This window comes from Corvus cornix, chromosome 20 (genome assembly GCF_000738735.6).
Source record: "Corvus cornix cornix isolate S_Up_H32 chromosome 20, ASM73873v5, whole genome shotgun sequence".
NCBI classification, from domain to species: domain Eukaryota; kingdom Metazoa; phylum Chordata; class Aves; order Passeriformes; family Corvidae; genus Corvus; species Corvus cornix.
In genome coordinates this window covers 7573892-7591142 of record NC_046349.1, presented here as the reverse complement: position 1 = coordinate 7591142, position 17251 = coordinate 7573892, and the positions used below count along the sequence as shown (strand labels likewise).

Here is a 17251-nt window from a genome sequence, read left to right as displayed (position 1 = left end):
GGGGGGACTCGCAGGGTGCAGGGCTGGAGGGTGGGAGGGCTCGGTGCTGCCGTGGTGCTGCCCATCCCGGGAGGTGCAGTGAGTTGTGCAGAGAACGGCCGGGGGAGGGACGGGGCTGCGTGTGCGAGTGTGTGCGAGTGTGTGTGAGACATTTATAGATCACGTGTGAAACTTGATCTCCCCGCAGTGGACTCAGAGGAAAGAAAAAAGATAGAAGTATTGTTTTTAAACAGATTTTTTCCTTTGTTTTTCTTTTTTTTTTTTTTTTCCTCTCCTCTCCCCCTGCGAGGGCTGGCGATAAAAGGCCGGGGCGGCCAGCGCCGGCTCAGAGGGAGGAAATGCCGAAATCGCCGCGCTTGGACGCGGCGGCGAGCGCCCACTGACCCATCCCTGCACGGAGCAAGCTGCCGGCGCATCCCCCGCCGTGGCATCCCGGTCCCGCGGGGACCCCCGCGCCATGCGGGCGCTCAGCCTCGGCCTCGTGGCCCTGACCTGTGCCACGACGGCTCTGTGCGCTGCCGGAGCCCAGCGCCGGGCGCTGGAGGGCGGCGGCCGCCGGCGCTACCACCGCGTGCAGCACGGCCGCTGCAGCTACACCTTCGTGCTGCCCGAGGCCGACCCGCTGCCCTGCCCGGCCGCCCCCGCTCCTGTCCCCGGCCCGGCCAGCGTGCTGCTCCAGCGGGACTCGCCGGCCGGCACCGCCGGGCACGGGGCTGTCCAGCGCTTGCGGCACCTCGAGAGGATCCTGGAGAACAGCACCCAGTGGCTGCTGAAGGTAGGGTGTGGGGTGTGTGGGGTGTGGGGTGTGTGGGGGGACAGGCAGCGGGGGCTGTGGCCAGGGATCTGTGTCCAGCACCCACGCATGCAGCATCCCTGTGGAACAGCTGTGGGCACTGGGGCCTGTGCCCACCTGAGCATCCAGGTCAGCTTTTCCCTGCAGGGGTGCAGCTGGCATCAGGCACTGTCTGTATGGAGGGGATGTGTGCTGAGGGTTCTGCAGGTGCTGCAGCTCATGGGTGCTGCAGATCACTCACCCAGATCACTTCCCACTGAGGCTGTATTCCCTGCCCATCACTGCCATAGGGCTCCTCGTGGTCCTGGCTGTGTTAGCCATGCCAAGCATCCCTTGGGGATCAGCATTCCAGGTTCTGGGCGAGGATACTGGGAAGGGGTTTGGCCAGTGGCAGGGCAAGGGTCCCGAGGGCAGGGGCCACCAAAATCTCTCCAGCTTCATCATTTTCCCTCTTACAGGCTCTGGAATATCTCCCAGCACTTGGTGAGACTGTGTGTGGGACCCATGGCTCCTGGGTGGCCTGTGGGTGGTGCAGGGTGGGGGCAGTGGGGTGCCACACCAGTGGGGCTGTATACCCACACGGTTGCCACCCCAGCCCCCCACTGGCTCGCCCCGTCCCCAATGCCTGAGGCAGGAAGCAGCATTTCCTTCCTGGAGCCCCCACCAGCTGACTGCAGCTGCCTTCGTCAGACCCAGGAATAGCTCGTCCCAGGGGACACATCCCTGGGGGGCCGTGCCAGGAACACTGGGTACCTGTGCTGATAAGAGGGGAAGCAGCTTGTCCCCAGCTGTCACTGACCCAGCAGAGCCACATGCATGTCCTGTGGTGTCTCGCCAGGCTGCAATGGGACCTGTGTGCCTGTGCACTCCCATTTCCTGGGTGATGTCCCTGTGCCGAGCCCCCACAGCCCTCAGGGACTGGGAGGGGGCCAACACACTGAGTGGGGGTCCTGGGGATGGTCTGTGCCAGCCACACTGCTTGGGTAGCCACCCTGGCTGTGGGGGACAGTGCAGGCAGCAGGGACGTGCAGGACGTTGTTCCTTGTCCCCTCAGCCATCCTAGAGAACAAATTCCTCAGGAGCTGGGAAAACGCTGAACTGTGGCTCTGCTGGAAGCCAGCCCAGGGTGTTGCAGAAGGGTCAGCAGGGCCAATGACAACCTGGCTGGTGGCACTGAATCTCCATCACTGTGGACCTGCTGGGTGCACACCATCCTGAGGTCCCTGTGCCCTCAGCTCTCTGCCTTGGTGTCCCTGTGCTCTGGTGTCTTTGTGCCCTGTGTGCCCAGGCCAGCTCTGAGCTTCCCTCGGGATGAGGGCAGCCTTTGTACGGCCAAGCAAGGCAGGGGACTGGGGTCCCACCACGGGTGCACATGGCCCTGTCCAGAGCACTCAGCCACAGGCAAAGTGGGACTGCACATCTGGACAGCTGTGGGCACCAATGCCCCTCACCAGAGGCACAAGGGGCACAAGGCAGTGAAGCACTGAGCAGCCAGTACCCCATCCCCATCCCCATCCTGTTCTATCCATCCATCCCATCACAACAATCCCACCCCATCCTGCAGCATGGCTCTCTCCTTTCAGAGGCAGCTTGAAGCTATGATTTTTGCTGTTGTTCCTCAGCTTCCCAAATTTCAGCAGAGCTGCCCAAGAACGCTTGTTTTGGTCAGACTCCAGCCCTGAACAAACAAGCGAGGGCTCAAATGAGGCATTGGGTTCAGGAACAGGTCGTAAACAATGTTGCATCCCCGTCTGCTCTGCCCTGGCATGGGGAGCCCTGGAGCGTGCTAAGAAATTGGGAGATCTCCTGGTACCCAACAGGGCTCCCCAGGCCCCCTCAGGCATCTCCAGCACCAGCTTCCTCCAGGACCCCCACCCACGGCACTGGGGAGCTGGTCCACTCAGCACCCCTTGCTTGGGACATGGCAAGGACCCAGCACACAAGGACACTTTGGCTGCTCCTGTCTCAGGAGGAATTAATTTCAGTTCAAACACAAACATTTGATTGTGCCGCTGGGTCTAGGGGGGGACATGGGGTTGGAGGGGATCTTCAGTGGCAGTTTGGCAGCTCTGAGGTGCCTGAGGCACAGGGGCTGGTGCTGCTCACCCTGGGATGGGTGCAGGGGTGTGGGTTTTCACCTATGTGTAGCTCAAGGATCCCCCAGCCAGTGCTTGTGGAATGTTTAGAAATGCCAGGCCAGGATAGGAACTGGGACAGGGGAGGGATGTGGCTGCAAGAAGGCAGTACAGGATGATACAGGTGTGGGCAATGGGATCCCAGCATGGGGACAGCAAGTGGCTGAGTTTCCTCCTGCTCCACGGTGATGTTTTGGGGTGACCAAAACTGCACCACAGCTTTCCCACCAGCTCTGCACTTACGGTGGAGAAATGAGTCTCTGAGCTCAGGAGAGCCCAGCTCACATCAGCACCCATGAGATGAAGGAGGGGGGATCAAGGATTCCCTGTCCTTGGCACAGCCTGTCCCACTTGTGTCCCCTATGCCACCCATGGCTGGGGACACTGTGCCCCTCTCCAGCTCCCAGGGAGCTGCTGGAGCCAGGATCCAGGGCTCCGTCTCCAGAGCTCTCAGCCTTCCTCGTGCCAGCCTGACCTTTTCCGTGGGTATGTTCTGCCCTCGGCTCACAGATATGTTTATTTAAAAAAAAAAAAGCGAAAAGCAAGACTGAGAGGGAGAAAAGGCCTCCCCAAGCCCTGTGAAGCAACAAGATTAACGACGTGGTTAAAGGGAAACTCTCCAGCAATCCCTCAGCTCGGGGAAATGTTTTCCAGACATGGCTCTCCGACCTCTCCCCGCTTCCTCCCTGAGAGCATGTTCCTGCGAGGGAAAATCCCCAGGGAAGGGGGTGCAGGCAATGCTGGCTGGGATGGTCAGCCCTGGGACCTTCCCACCCCGAGACCCTCCTGCCCCACATGGGTGCTGACAGTGGGGTGATGGTTTTGCCATTGCCTGATGCCAGGGAGGAGGGAACAGTGGGATTTCATCATGCCAAACAAGTGCAGAGCCCTGTGCCCTGGCCCGCTGCCGGCCCCACTCCCACACTGAGTATCCCAATGCTGCTGCCTGCCATGGTGCTGAACACCCTGGTACTGCTGCCCATCATGATCATCAAACAAACATCCCAGCACTGCTGCCCGCCCGACACAGTGCCGAGCATCCCAGCACCACGGCATTCCCACCATGGTGCAGAACATCCCGTCACCACTGCCTGCTTTCCACACCGCCCAGAGAGCAGCATCCCAGCCCTGCTGGTTCTGGTCCACAACCCCGCAAGATGCAGGGGGATGTGGGGCTCTGCCTGCAGCACTGGGGAGCTCAGGCAGGGAGTGGGATCTGGGCATTGCAGGACAGCAGGATCTGTGGGGTGCAGGGAGCTGGGCAGCCCCCGTCCCTCCTGCTCTCAGGGGCTGCTTTCCCAGCGTGGGCGGCAGCGCGGCCCCTTCCGCTCCCCGTGGCCCCCGCCGAGGGACCGTGCCCCCACCGAGGCCATCACCCTGGGGAGGGGCTGAATGGGAACCTCATGGCAGGGCTGCCAGAAATAGCAAAGCCTTTGGGAAAGGCGGCTCCCCCGCGGGCTGGGAAAGCGGAAGCGTCATCTCAGCTGTGTCCGAGCTGTGGCAGCAGCCAGCTCCTTCCCAGCCCCGAGTACTTCCACATGGTGGGGCAGCACCGGGTGCCGGACACCCACCTTCCCTGGCTGATGGTGTCCCCTCACCCTCCATATCCTCAGCCCTGCGAAACCAGTGGTTGGGGGCTGGCAGCTGATGCTGATGTCAGTGCTGATGCCAATGCCAATGCCAGCCACTCGCTGCCTGGCTGCTCAGCACCCAGCTCACCAGCACACCTGGGCATACAGAAACCCGTGCCAGGCCCCAGCTGGTACCACAGCCCAGGAAACTTGGCAGCCGGTGCCTGAGGAGCCTCCCCTGCAGCAGCTCATCTTGCTCTGTCCTCTGATAAGATTCTAAGGGCCCTGAGGTGGGTCGAGCTATGCAGAGACACAGGGCTGTGCCTGGAGGCTGTGCCCAGTGGTGCCAGGCTCAGCTGGGATGCTGAGACACCAGAGAGGTGCCCAAATGACCCACTGCATCCCCACTTCCCTGCACAGCTGGAGAGCTACATCCAGAGCAGCATGAAGCCGGAGATGGCGGAGCTGCGGCAGACGGCAGCGCAGAACCAGACCGCCACCATGCTGGAGATCGGCAGCTCCCTCCTCAACCGCAGCGCCGAGCAGAGCCGCAAGCTCACTGATGTGGAGGCCCAGGTATGGCCCGTGGCCTGTGTGTCCCAACATCCCCACCACCCTGAGACCGTGGTGGATGGCATGATTTGTCTGCAGATAAAAGCAATTCCCTGAGGTGACACAGGGTTTAATGCCCAGTGGCAGAGGTACCAGGGCTGTGTGCCAGAGACCGGCCAGCCCGGTGACACCAGGGGTGTGTGTGGCTCTGGCTGCTGATGCCAACACTCCCCTCTGCTCCCGAGGCAGGTGCTGAATCAGACGTGGCGCATTGAGATGCAGCTCCAGGAGAATTCCCTGTCCACCACCAAGCTGGAGAAGCAGCTGCTGCTGCAGACCAACGAGATCCACAAGCTGCAGAACAGAAACAAGTAGGGGCTGGGGCAGCTCAGGGACCCCCACAGCCCTTGGACCCCCCAAGGAGGCCGGTCTCTCCCACCTCACACTGCGCTTTGAGGGGGCTTGAACCCCTCCAGGTGCTGGCTGGGGTCTCTGCATAACCCCAGCAGGGTTTCTTGGGCTTTGAGTTCCCCTGGCTGGCCACATCCCAGGTGTAAGGGTACAATTCAGGGGGTGCAGCAGGGGATGGGGACAGCAGTGGGTCCCTGCAGACACGCTGGGACACCGCAGCTGCAGCTGGCTCCACTCTGCCACCCCATCACCACTGCATCCCACTCCCAGCATCCTGGAGGTGCGGGTGCTGGAGATGGAGACGAAGCAGCAGGCGGAGCTGGCGGGGGCCCACTTGGAGAAGGAGAAGCTGCAGCGGCTGCTGAGCCGGCAGAGTGGCACCATCGAGGAGATGGAAAGGACGCTGCTGGCTGCCAGTGCCAACACCAGCCTGCTCCAGCGCCAGCAGCTCCAGCTCCTCCAGTCTGTCCAGAGCCTGGTGCACCTCGTCTCCCAGGGCAGAGGTGAGCGGTGTGTGCGGGCAGAGTGGGGACAGTGGGAAACCTCCTCATCCTTCCAGGAGGGTGTCAGGGTGCCCCTGTGGTCGGCTCAGCTTGAGTGACTTCACCTCAAAAATCACAGAATCGTTCAATCATAGAATGGTTTGGGTTGGAAGGGATCTTAAAGCTCATCTCTTTCCAACACCCTGCCATGGGCAGGAACACCTTCCACTAGAAAATGATCCACTCATTGCAACCAAGGAGCAGCTTGGAGCCCCAGGGAGTGGGTCCACAGCCTGATACCATTCCCAGCCATGGCAAACCCCTGGGTCTAGGCTGGCAGCAGCCCCAGTGGCACAGCTGCCTTGCCCAGCCCTCCGGAGATGGCGCAGAAGGAAAAAAATAATCTGTGAGCACAAAGGCATCCAAAGGGAGAGGGAAGAGCAGCAAAACCAGGCAGGGCTGCAGGGTCATCAGGGTTTCTGCCTTCTCACTGTCCTCTCTGCCACAGCCATATCACCTGGCCAGGAGCAGCATTTCCAGGACTGTGCCGAGGTGCGCCGGGCGGGCATACGCACCAGTGGCATCTACACCCTGCACATTGCCAACCTCAGCGAGCCCAAAAAGGTGAGCACAGTCCAGAGAGGGCTTCCCTGCAGCAGCCCAGAGTGTTGCCCACCCAGTGCACACCAGCCCCACACCAGATCCCTGTTGCCTGGCACATCCCAGAGCAGTTTCTCCACCCCATCCAGCCTTGGGGGCTGCACAGGGGCAAAGACAGCATCCGTGGGGTGAAAGCACGGCCTTCCAAATGAGGGTATAAAACTGATTTTAAAGGCACCCTGACCTATGAGCACCAGACTCCAGCCCCTGCCCACAGCCATGGAGGGAGGAGAGACCTCCCCCCAACCAGGCACTGGGCACGGCACACCCTCACCAGCCCCTCAGCCAGCCCCAGTACCCATAGAGCACCCGCGCTGAGCTGCCCAGCCTGGCAGGGATGCACCTGGCCGCCCACTCCAAGGCACCCCCAGCCTGTCCCTCACTCCCCTTGCAGGTGTACTGTGACATGGAGACGGATCGAGGGGGCTGGACCATCATCCAGATTCGTGCCAACGGCAGCCTCAGCTTCCAGAGGAGCTGGAGGGAGTACAAGCAGGTGTGTGCCTGACCAGGGAGGGGGACACCCTGGGGGCACCCCAGGCACCTTGAAGTCACCCACCCTGCTGCTCCACAGGGCTTCGGGGACGTGGCAGGGGAATACTGGCTGGGGAACGAGGCCGTGCACCTGCTGACAAGCCGGGTGCCCTACGCCCTGAGGGTCGAGCTGCAGGACTGGGAGGGCAGCCAGGTGTATGCCCACTACAGGAAATTCCAGCTGGGGAGTGAGCGGCAGTTTTACAGGTAGGAGAGAGGCACTGTGGGGATGGCCACCCAGCACTCCCCATCTCTGACTGTCCCCAGGCCCTGTGGGCAGCAGTGGCCAGGGGCAAGGGCTGGATGTGTGCCCCAGGGAGGTGCAGGATCACCATAGGCTTTGCTGAGTTGTCCTGGTACAGTTATGATGCCGGGTGCTGGGCACGTTGCTGGGACACTTTCATCTCTCCCTGGGCTCCTGAGAAGTAGATTTTTAATGTATAAAATCGCATCAAGGCAGTGGGATTTGCCATCCCAGTGGGAGTTCCTATCCCAGGCAGCAACCTGGGCACTCGCACTGGGGCTTGTTGTTTGGGCAAGGGAGGTGATGCAGCTGTGGCCACCAGACATTCCCAGGGGTGTTGGGCATCCCCAGGCTGTGCACGTCTAGGGAGGGATGCTGCACTCCTGATGCCCAGCTTGCCATGACCGTGTGCTCCTGGCCATGGGCAGGAGAGTGGACAGCAGCTGGGGGACTTCACTGATGGGCTGGAGGTGGAACCAGACCCCAGACATCCCCTGCACCATCCATCCCATGCATGCACTGAGCTGACCCCCAGAAAGAGGACGGGAGGAGACTTGGGGGGTCCTCTCTGCCCCAGCATAGCACAACCTCCACCCTTGGGGACCAAGGACAGGAGGCCAAGCTGGAACCGCAGGATCTCTGCCCGCATCCCTCTGTGCTGTGTTCAGCTCCTGGCAGCCCCTGAGCAGTGCTGAGGGCTCTGTGATCTGCCCCGGCAGCCAGGAGTGACAGTGGCTGTGCTCCTGCTGGGCACAGGCTGTCGCTGCAGGACTACAGTGGCACGGCTGGGCAGCAGAGCGGCCTGGCACTGCAGGGCACCCAATTCAGCACCCGTGACGCTGACAACGACAACTGTCTCTGCAAGTGCGCCCAGATGCTCTCGGGAGGTGAGTGGAGCAGGGGGACACCCCCACATAGCACCCGTGGGTGCCAGCCTGCGATGCCACCCTCCCGCCCTGTTCCCTTCCCACAGGATGGTGGTTTGATGCCTGTGGCCTCTCCAACCTGAATGGCATCTACTACCCAGCCCGGAACAACATCCGCAAGCTCAATGGCATCCGCTGGCACCACTTCCAGGGGCCCAGCTACTCCCTAAAGGGCACCCGCATGATGATCCGACCCACCAGCTTCTAACGTGCCTGTGGCCAGTGCCAGCGCTGAGGGAGAAGTCCGGGATGAGGGATGGTTAGAGGCAGCTAAGATGCCCCAGCTGCTGCAGGGAACTTTTGCCATGAGTTATATTTTTCACTCTTGTTTATCCCATTTTCCAGAAGCCTGCAGTGTCACCACAGCCATGCTGGAGGGGAACCGTGGGCAGGGGTGAAGGGCGCTGCAGGAGCTGGAGCTGCAGGAGCTGGAGGGGAACAAAGCCAAACCTGCCAAAGTGGGCTCAGCATATGGAAACCCCCTGATCCTGCCTCAGCTTCTCTCTCTGAATTTCTGCTGGGCCTCAGGGTTTTGTCTTGGGGACAGGGTCCAAGACCCCCCCAGTGATGGGGCTCTGAAAATCGCTGGGACCATGTGCATTCAGAGGGGCCCCAGAAATGATGGGGGCTTTGCCTTTTCACTGGTTTTGGATATTGTAAATCCCCCACCATCCTGTTCTCCTGCAGGATTAGAGGGGCTGGGGTGGGACAGGAATCCTCATGAGCATGGGGGGGCTGGTGGCATCCCTCCTTCCCCTTTTGTCCAGACACAGCCATGCAGAGGGCCACAGGCTGCCCCCTTCAAAGCATGGCCTGAGCCACTGTCCCCATGTATGGCAGGACAGGCACTGCTCCTCACGGGATGGAGCTGGGTTTCTCCAGCCCTCAGAGAGGACGGGAACAGCAGGGGATGTCCTTGGGGACCCTCATGGGGACCAGTCCTGGGATGGTCAGTGGCCCATTTCTGGACGGCACTTGCTGGGAGCAGACACTGTGCTGGCAGGGGCTGGCAGGGCCCCAGGATGGGCAGGAAGGGGCTGGGGGTCGTGGGTGGGAGGGGGCTGTGGGGTTAAAGGGGCTGGGAGGCGGGAGGTGGTGGGTGCTGGCACCGACACCGGCTGTGCACGCAGCAGCGGGGGGGCTCCTGCTGCCTGCCCTCATCACTGTCCCGAGGCACCCGCTAATTAACACTGATTAAAGCACGTGACGTTGTTGGCGCTTCCAGAAGATGCTCATCAGTGGGGAATAATTAAAAAATGGAAAACACAGGGGGCGGCGCTGCCGGTTTTCCTTCTGTCCTGGCTGCCTGCCTGCACCTCCTGCCTGCACAAGGGGCACCCATGGGGAATCTCAGCACAGAGGGTGAGGGTGATGGACATTTCCCCGGCTGTCCGTCCTCTCTGGAAATAACTGATGGGCTCAGCTGCACTCCCCATGAAACCGGAGCCACCGGGAAGCAGCTGCCAGGGAAAGCGATAGGGAGCATGGCGCTGTCCTGCTGTCCCCAGTGGGGACAGGCGATGGGGGGGAGGGCATTCCGGGGGGGAACACGCACATCTGAACACGTCTGTGCCAGGGTTTCATGCTGGCAGTCCCATGGGCAGGGGTCAGATGGAGACTTCTGCCTCAGGAACACGGCTGCTGTCTGTGCATCTGTGTGTGCACATCGAAACACTGCTCACAAACACGTGAGGGCATGGACACACAGACACACACATCCTGCATGCACAGGATCATGCATGCACATATGAGCACCCAGGGCTTTGGATGGCCATGTCAGGTCCCATTCATGCAGGACATGGGACACCAGAGCCACACCAAGGACTGGCAGCACCTCAGGGACATGTGGCTGCTCAGCCACTGCCTGGCTGGGGACTGGTGGGGGCCCTCCCCTTCTCCTTAGCCATAGAAGCAAATTTAGACCAAGCCCTGGGACACACCATGCTGAGGAATCCGGCAGCACAGCCGGTCCCAGCCACGAGCAAGGATCTGGTTCCCTCAGAGATTTCCCCAAGGGCAAAGCCTGTCCCCAAGCGAGTGCCTCGGGTCCCTGTCACCCTCTGGTTTCCTGGGTATTTTCCTTGGGAAGGCACCCAGTGCCCCATGTGCCATCATTAAGGATCCCCTGGGTGTGTGTGTCCTCCCCAGAGCACTTCCTCAGCCTGAGTCACAGCCAGATACCATCCCCATGTCCTGTGACCATGTCCTGTCACCACGTCCTGACACCACATCCTGCCCTCCACATTCCCAGCAGCTGGACCTAACAATACCCCAGCAGAAGTCGGATCCTGCACCCCAGGCAGGGGATCTGGGTGGACACACAACAGCTCAGGAATCAAGCTGGGGTGGTAAATTCTTCTTTATGAGAGCTTTTCTGGGGACCCCAAGTGCTGGATGGAAGCCCTGGTCAAGGGTCCCCTGGTGCTGCCTTGGCCAGCAGCTGCCTAAGGGGGCTGGCACTGAAGGGAGGCAGCGGCAAGCCCAGGGTCCAGGTAGGGTCCCCTGTGTGCATCCGCTTGCTGGTGGCTTTGATGTCACCTTCTCCCGCAGACACGTGCCTGCATGGGACGCATCCGGAGCACGGGGACCACAGGGCACAGGTGGCACCTGAGGTGCAAGGAGGGCTGCGGTGCCATGCGAGGCTGCCCTGGGAGAACACACGGGGCTTTTCATCTTCAAAGCGCTCCCTGCGCCGACTTTGATCCCAGCCCACCTGGGAGGTCTCTGCTATTGCCGCTCCCATCTCCCAGTTCTTGAAGGGCTGGGACCTGGCCAAGCTTTGCCAGAGTGAGGGAAGGAGGCAGGGGAGGGTGCATGGCACAGAGGGAAATCCCAACAGCTGGGGCTCTGCCGGGACCTGCCAGACCCAACCGCCGCCCTGCCATGCCCGCTGGGCCCCGCGCTGGCACACAGCAGCACGGAACCCATGACTCCCTTCCAGCACCCATCGGCTCAGCACCCACAGCCCTGCAGAGCTACGGCACCCCAAGGGTCCCTGTCCCATCCCGACCTCCACCGCCTCAAGAGACAACACACAGCCTCCAAAACACAGGCGTTTAATAAAACCAGTTGCATTATCATTATTATTATTTACAGATCAAACATTAGAAAAAAGAGTAGAAAACAGGAACTGTTGTCTTCATAAATACCGGGCCCAGCATGGTGGGAGCTTTGTGCCCACTGGCAGCTGGGGGGGGGAACGCAGGCACCCGCAGACACTCACACAGACACACAGCCCTGGGCAGCTTGAAGTAGGGGGTCAGGTTTCCCCCTCACCCCTCAAAGCACCAGGCTTTTCTTCAGCAATGAGCTGGGACCACCAGGATGTGACCACCACCCCAGGCAGTGGGACCCTCTCGATGGAGGCTGCAAGGGGGCAGCTCCTTCCTCGGTGCAGTGTCCCTGTTCCATGCAGGGGGAACCAGCCCCTTGCACCCCACCCATGGGTGCTGGTGAGGAGCAGGACAGGCAGGAGCTGCCAGCAGTGCAGGCAGGGCAGCCACACATGAGGCCCTGTGGGTGTTGGGGACCAGCCACACACCCAGGGACACGTGTCCTCTGCCTTCCCACGGGCTTGCAGGGACCTGGCTCTCCAGTGCTGGCACAGGGCTCTGACAATGGATCCCTGGTGACCACATCGGGCCGGTGATGCTGCAGCACAGCAGGGCTGAGTTCAAGGGTCCTGTCACCCCCAAGAGGTCCCTGCTCCTCCCAGGGCACAGCCTGTGCTCTGTCCCCATCCAGCATTGCCCACTTATGAGCAACCCATCCCCGGTGCCCACCGTGGCACTGCTACACATCAGAGACCTGCTGGGGCTCCCTGGCCTGGCGCAGCCCGTAGAGCCACTTGATGACACGGGCGTTGCGCTCGATGATGGAGATGCCGTAGGGCACGCGCTCGGCCGGCCGCCCCTCCGGCGTGGCAGCGCTGGGTGGCGAGTGGCCACCCTCCGAGCTGGCCGTGCTCACGCTGTGGAACTTGAGGGACACGATGTCGGAGCTGGCGCGGGCGAAGCGCTCAGCCCCCATGTCCTGCATCTCCTCGGGGTCAAGGCCACAGTAGTTGAAGAAGCGCTCCAGGTCGGCGGTGGCCCGCGAGAGCCGGTCGCTCAGGTCCGACTTGGAGCGGTGCAGCAGCGGCTGCCGGCGGGCGCTCTCGGGTCGGGCGGGTGAGCTCCGGGACGGGGTCACAGGCAGCCCACCTGGGATGGGGGATGCAGGCACCGGTGTCACTGGGCTCCGCGGAGCTCCACAGGGACGGACGTCCACTCTCCGCACGGCCACACTGCCGGGGGCTTGGTGGTGGCCGGGCTCTCCGGTAGCTTGACAGCCTCCTCCACCGCCGGCGCTTCCGCCCGCCACCTGCACTCCCTGCCCAGCGGGCTCTCCGCCTTAGGGAAGGGGCTGTCACAGAGGTTGATGAGGTTGTTGAGGATCTCCAGGTCAAGGGAGGTCTTCGGGCTGGCAGCATCGGCGCGACGCGGCCCCGGGGGTGCCCTGCGGCTGGGGGTGAGAACAGCCCGGCGCACCCCGGGGGTGAAGAGGGGCTGCTTGAGCAGCAGTGGCTTCACCGGCTCCTGCTTGGTGCTGGCGACCCTCTGGCTCTTCACGTACTTGGCCTTGTCGGCCTCCAGCCTCTCCACTGCGCTGGGCTTCCCGGCCCCCGGCTCGGCGTGCCGACGGAAATACGCGGGCCCTTTGCGGAGGATGCGGACGGGCATGGCCGAGGTGAAAGGCACCGTCACCCCCTTCATGGTGTCACCGGCTTGCAGCGCCTCGACGGGCATCCTCTGTGCCGGCACAGGGACACGGGGTGGGCGGCCGCCACGGGCAGCGAGGGGCTCAGGTGCCGCCGGCTGCGAAGAGGGGCCGGAGTGAGAGCGGGGCCGGAGTGAGAGCGGCGGCGATGCTGCCCCTGCCCGCGCCCCGGCCCCACGGCAGACAAAGACAACCCGGGCTGTGCACTGGCTGCGCCGCCGGCTCCGGGCTGCCTATTTGAAGGCGGTCACCACGCCTCCGCCGCCACCGCCGAGCCTCCCCGACACTCCTCCGGCCAATCCGCGCCGCACGCCTGCTTCAAACCGCACCGGGGCCAATGGCGCCGGCGGGGAGGGCGTCCCGGTCGCGGGCGAGGGGCACCCCGGGGAGCGAGGGGGGCGGAGAGAGCCAAGCACCCCTCACTGATGCTCTGCACAGGTCGCAGGTGCCGGGGGAGCATCGCCCGCATCAAGGGGTGCATTGCATGTGCCCATCGTCCGTGCTCAGGAGTGCACTGCCCACATCCGGGGGTGCATTTCCTTCACTCAGGCGTGCATCACCCACTCCCAGGGAAGCACTGATTTCTCCCAGGGGTGTCTCATCTACATCCTTGCATCACCCGTGCCCAGGGGTGCATTGCCTGCTCCCAGGGGTGCATTCCCCATGCCCAGGGTTCCATCACCCACCACCCTGCCGGGCTGGTGGATTCGGTGCTCCACTCCCTCTGCTGTTCCCTCAGTTCTCAGCCCTCTCGCAAGCTCCGGGGCTGCACCCAGGCTCCCTGCTCCCATCCTGGAGCTCCTTGGAAAGTACGTGGAGTTCACGGGGGTTTGTTTCCACTCGTGATTCCCCAGCCGCGGTGTGCTCGGAGCAGCGTGGGGCCCTGTGCACCCCGTGTCCTTGGGTCCCTGCCAACCCCAACAAGCGCAGCCGCCACAACGGCCACGCAGAGACATCAGCCCGCCCACAGCGAAAAGGGGGGGGAGGGCACCCAAAGCAGCCCTGCACCCTTCTGCAGTCCCCTGACCAGGGGTGGGCACACCCAGAGTGGCCCCAATATCCAGAGGGGCTCGGCAATGGCAGGGCACACAGAGGAATATGTGGGTCAGACCCTTTTCCCCACCCCTTTCCCAAGCTGCTCTGAGATTCCCCCTGAGGGTCCCGATTTGGGGCACTGATGAGCCCTGAGGATGTGACAGCAAGCCCCAGCACTCACCCGGTGCAGTGGTGGGCAGGACGGGGGCTGGTGTGCTGTGGCCTCACTCGCTTCCATGGCAGCCCCGAGCAGGCGGCTGCCACCGTCACCCGCTCACCTGCCTGCACAAACTTCCTGGGAGCAGCCCAGCGCCTGTCCCAGCACTGACCGCCGGCGGCACGAGCCAGCCCTGGCACCCACAGCCCCGCCGAGCCATGGCTGAGCCACAGCTGAACCATGTCTGCACCCCCTGCCAGCCCACGGGTGCCAACGTGTCAGCCCCAGCACCCCCAGAATCCGGACCCCAGCAGGGTCCCTGCACAGCACACGGTGCATCCCCCTGACACGCTGTGACAGACGAGTGGCCCGGGGGAGGCTGGCTGTCCCTGTCCCCGTCCTCGTCCCCTGCCTGGGGCGACATGCTGCCTCCTGACCTGGAAAATGTCTGCAGGGGGGCGGCCAGGCGTGGCGACAGCTGAGAATGGTCCCAGGACCGGCACAAATCCTCCTGCCTCCTCCCCGGGCAGCTCTTTGCACCCCTTTGCCCGACCCCTCGGGTCCAGTGCTGCCCAGCCCCTGTGCCAATGGCCAGCTTCACTGTCCTTGTACCTGTGCCCAGCACAGGGAGGGCTCCCCGACTCAGCACAGGGGTGCAAAAGTGCCCCCCAGGCAAGGCAAAGCGGGAAAATGTCCCCATGTCAGGCACTGGAGCTCAGCCTTGTACCAGATGCTCAGCCAAGCCACGGCTGTCGAAGTGCAGGGACAAGGACATGGGACCCCTGGAACAGCCGCCTGTGGCCAGCTTGGGGTCCCCTCCCCAGCATGGACAGCCCGGCCGGTTACAACCTGCTGCTCCACATTCCTGCGGTGCTGAGCCGCTGCCCTGGCACGGCCACACCGAGCTTGGCTGCATCGAGCCAAGCCGAGCCGAGCGGAGCCGCCCTCCGAACAGCTCCAGAAACACGGCAACATAATCCCATGCCCCAAACCCAGTCGGAGCGCGGGGATCTGAGCTCTGGGCATTGCCCAGTGTGGCCCCAGCTGCTCTCCCTCCTGGAGTGGGCAGTCCAGCCACGTTCACATGGCACACCAGGTCACCTCCTCCCTGGAGAAGTTGCTCCAGAGGTACACGGTTATGACCCCTTCACCGGCTCACCCAGCCCCATTCTGCTGGCACTGGACCAGCAGGGGACCAGCACCACCTCCGCCACCCACCTGGATCAGCCCTGCGGCGTGGGAGCCTCCTCGGCACGGATCAGCTGCCACGCTTCTTCTCCCTGCTCTCTTTCCGAGGGTGTCCCGATGGTGTCCTGATGTCCCCACGCCTCCTGCTCCCCAGCCACGTCCTCCCCGTCTCCCCCCGTGCCGGCGGCTGGAGGGTGCTGGAGCGGTTCTGCATGCGGCGGCTGCCGCTGAGTCAGCGCCGGGCGAGGACGCCCTCCGAGGCAACTCAGCGCTCACATGGGATCGAAACCACGGGGCATTCCTCCATGCCAGGCTGCGTCACACAGCGTGACGGTGCCCGGTGACGTCCCAGGTGCCGGTTCAGCCCGCGGTGCCGGCTGAGCAGCCTGGATGCGTACACGGCCCGAGGTGCTCGCATGGACAAAGCCAAAACGCTTCTGGATGTCACTGCTCGCTGTGGGCAGATGGTCCTGGTGCTGGGTTAGGGCTTCAGGGATGCAGGGGAAATTCCCAGCATTCCTGTGGGCACCCAGATTCCCTTATATCACTGGTGTGGCCAGTCGGCAGGGCCTGCTCTGATTTGGAAATCTCACCTTGTTTCCTCATGCACCCGGCAGCAACAAACTCCAAAATGTAGGGAAATAAATGGGATAGTAGGAAGGGAGGTGACAGACTGGAACAGGGTCACCAAGCCTGCAGCCACCTGAACCTGCTGGCCTGAACCCAGCCCCAGGGTGGCTCCTGCTCCACGCTAAAGGCATCTTCGTTCGGCTCTGCACGGAAGGAATGAGTGTTTGGCTTGTTCCATGGCGCTCAGTTACAGTCCTGCATTTTTCAAACGGCTCCTGGAGCAAGAAAGACAAGGAGCTGGTGGAGGGAGAAGGGCCAAGAGAAGCACACAGTCTGCGAGCCAGAGGGCTGCCCTAAGCCCAGATTCACACAATGGGCTGAGCTGGAAAATCCCAGTTGGTAAGCGAGGGCAGAGCCCGCAGGCTGCGTCCCCCCACAGGTGCCGAGGCCGTGCGGGTGCAGACAGGAGGCTGCAGGAGCTGCTCGGGCACGTCTGGCCCGTTGGAGCAGGGCGTTGGATCCAGGCAGCGCCCCAAGCCTCGCCCTCCCCGGGAGCATCCCAGGACATGCTCTGGGACGGCGCCTTCTGCAGGAATGCTCCCCCAGCACCCGGTGCATCATCTCCACCGCTGCTCCAGGGACACGTGGACGGTGTTTGTGAACAGAGGGACAATCGGGCACTGGCAGTGCCTTTGCTCTCACCTCCTCCAGACACTCCCTCGTGCCAGGGACCTCCTGGTTGCTGATGCATGAAAACTAGGCAAGATAACATAGTATGAGGCCTACAGAGCAGGTATTTGTTTATTCGACACCGGGAGTGAGGGGGATAACTCCACCACAAACTCACTCCATTCTTCGCACACTACTAGCTTTTATACTTTTTTTCCTTAATGTGCACATTATACTTTCCTAACCTTCATATTGCAACATATTTTCTAATCACATGATTATGTCAGCCCTTGTAGCACATGCGCGGTTTCTGCACGAGGTGGTCGTCAGCCTCCTGGTGGTCGTTTCTGATGAAGGCTCATAAGTCTTCCTCGGGCTTGAACTTCTCACCCCTGTTCCCTGTGCATGCTCTCTAAGATTGCCTGCTCAAATAGCCGGTGGTTAGCTTTTGCAGTTAGCCTGTTCTGCTAAATGTGCTGATTTCTAGAAAGGGCTTCATTCACATAGCCTGTTACAAAGGAACTACTTCTTTCTGCATAGCTACAGCTTTTTGCAGAGCTCAAGCA

At 62.2% G+C, this 17251-nt stretch overlaps 2 protein-coding genes across 2 annotated transcripts; one reads left to right on the top strand and one right to left on the bottom strand.

Annotated features, from left to right (window-relative positions):
- The first annotated feature begins 146 nt into the window (after window positions 1-146).
- Window positions 147-9576, top strand: ANGPT4 (angiopoietin 4). Its single transcript, XM_039563469.1, has 9 exons — window positions 147-775; window positions 4920-5075; window positions 5301-5422; window positions 5733-5965; window positions 6453-6568; window positions 6999-7100; window positions 7179-7345; window positions 8139-8269; window positions 8356-9576. Exons 1-9 carry the CDS (start codon window positions 458-460, stop codon window positions 8514-8516), a joined length of 1506 nt encoding a protein of 501 aa, XP_039419403.1. The 5' UTR covers window positions 147-457; the 3' UTR covers window positions 8517-9576.
- A 1772-nt stretch (window positions 9577-11348) lies between these two features.
- On the bottom strand, window positions 11349-16362 carry FAM110A (family with sequence similarity 110 member A). The gene is given in 3 exon segments (XM_039563470.1): window positions 11349-12597; window positions 12600-13164; window positions 15477-16362. Coding segments are annotated over 2 exon segments (993 nt in total). The 5' UTR covers window positions 13096-13164; window positions 15477-16362; the 3' UTR covers window positions 11349-12100.
- Between the last annotated feature and the right edge of the window lie 889 nt (window positions 16363-17251).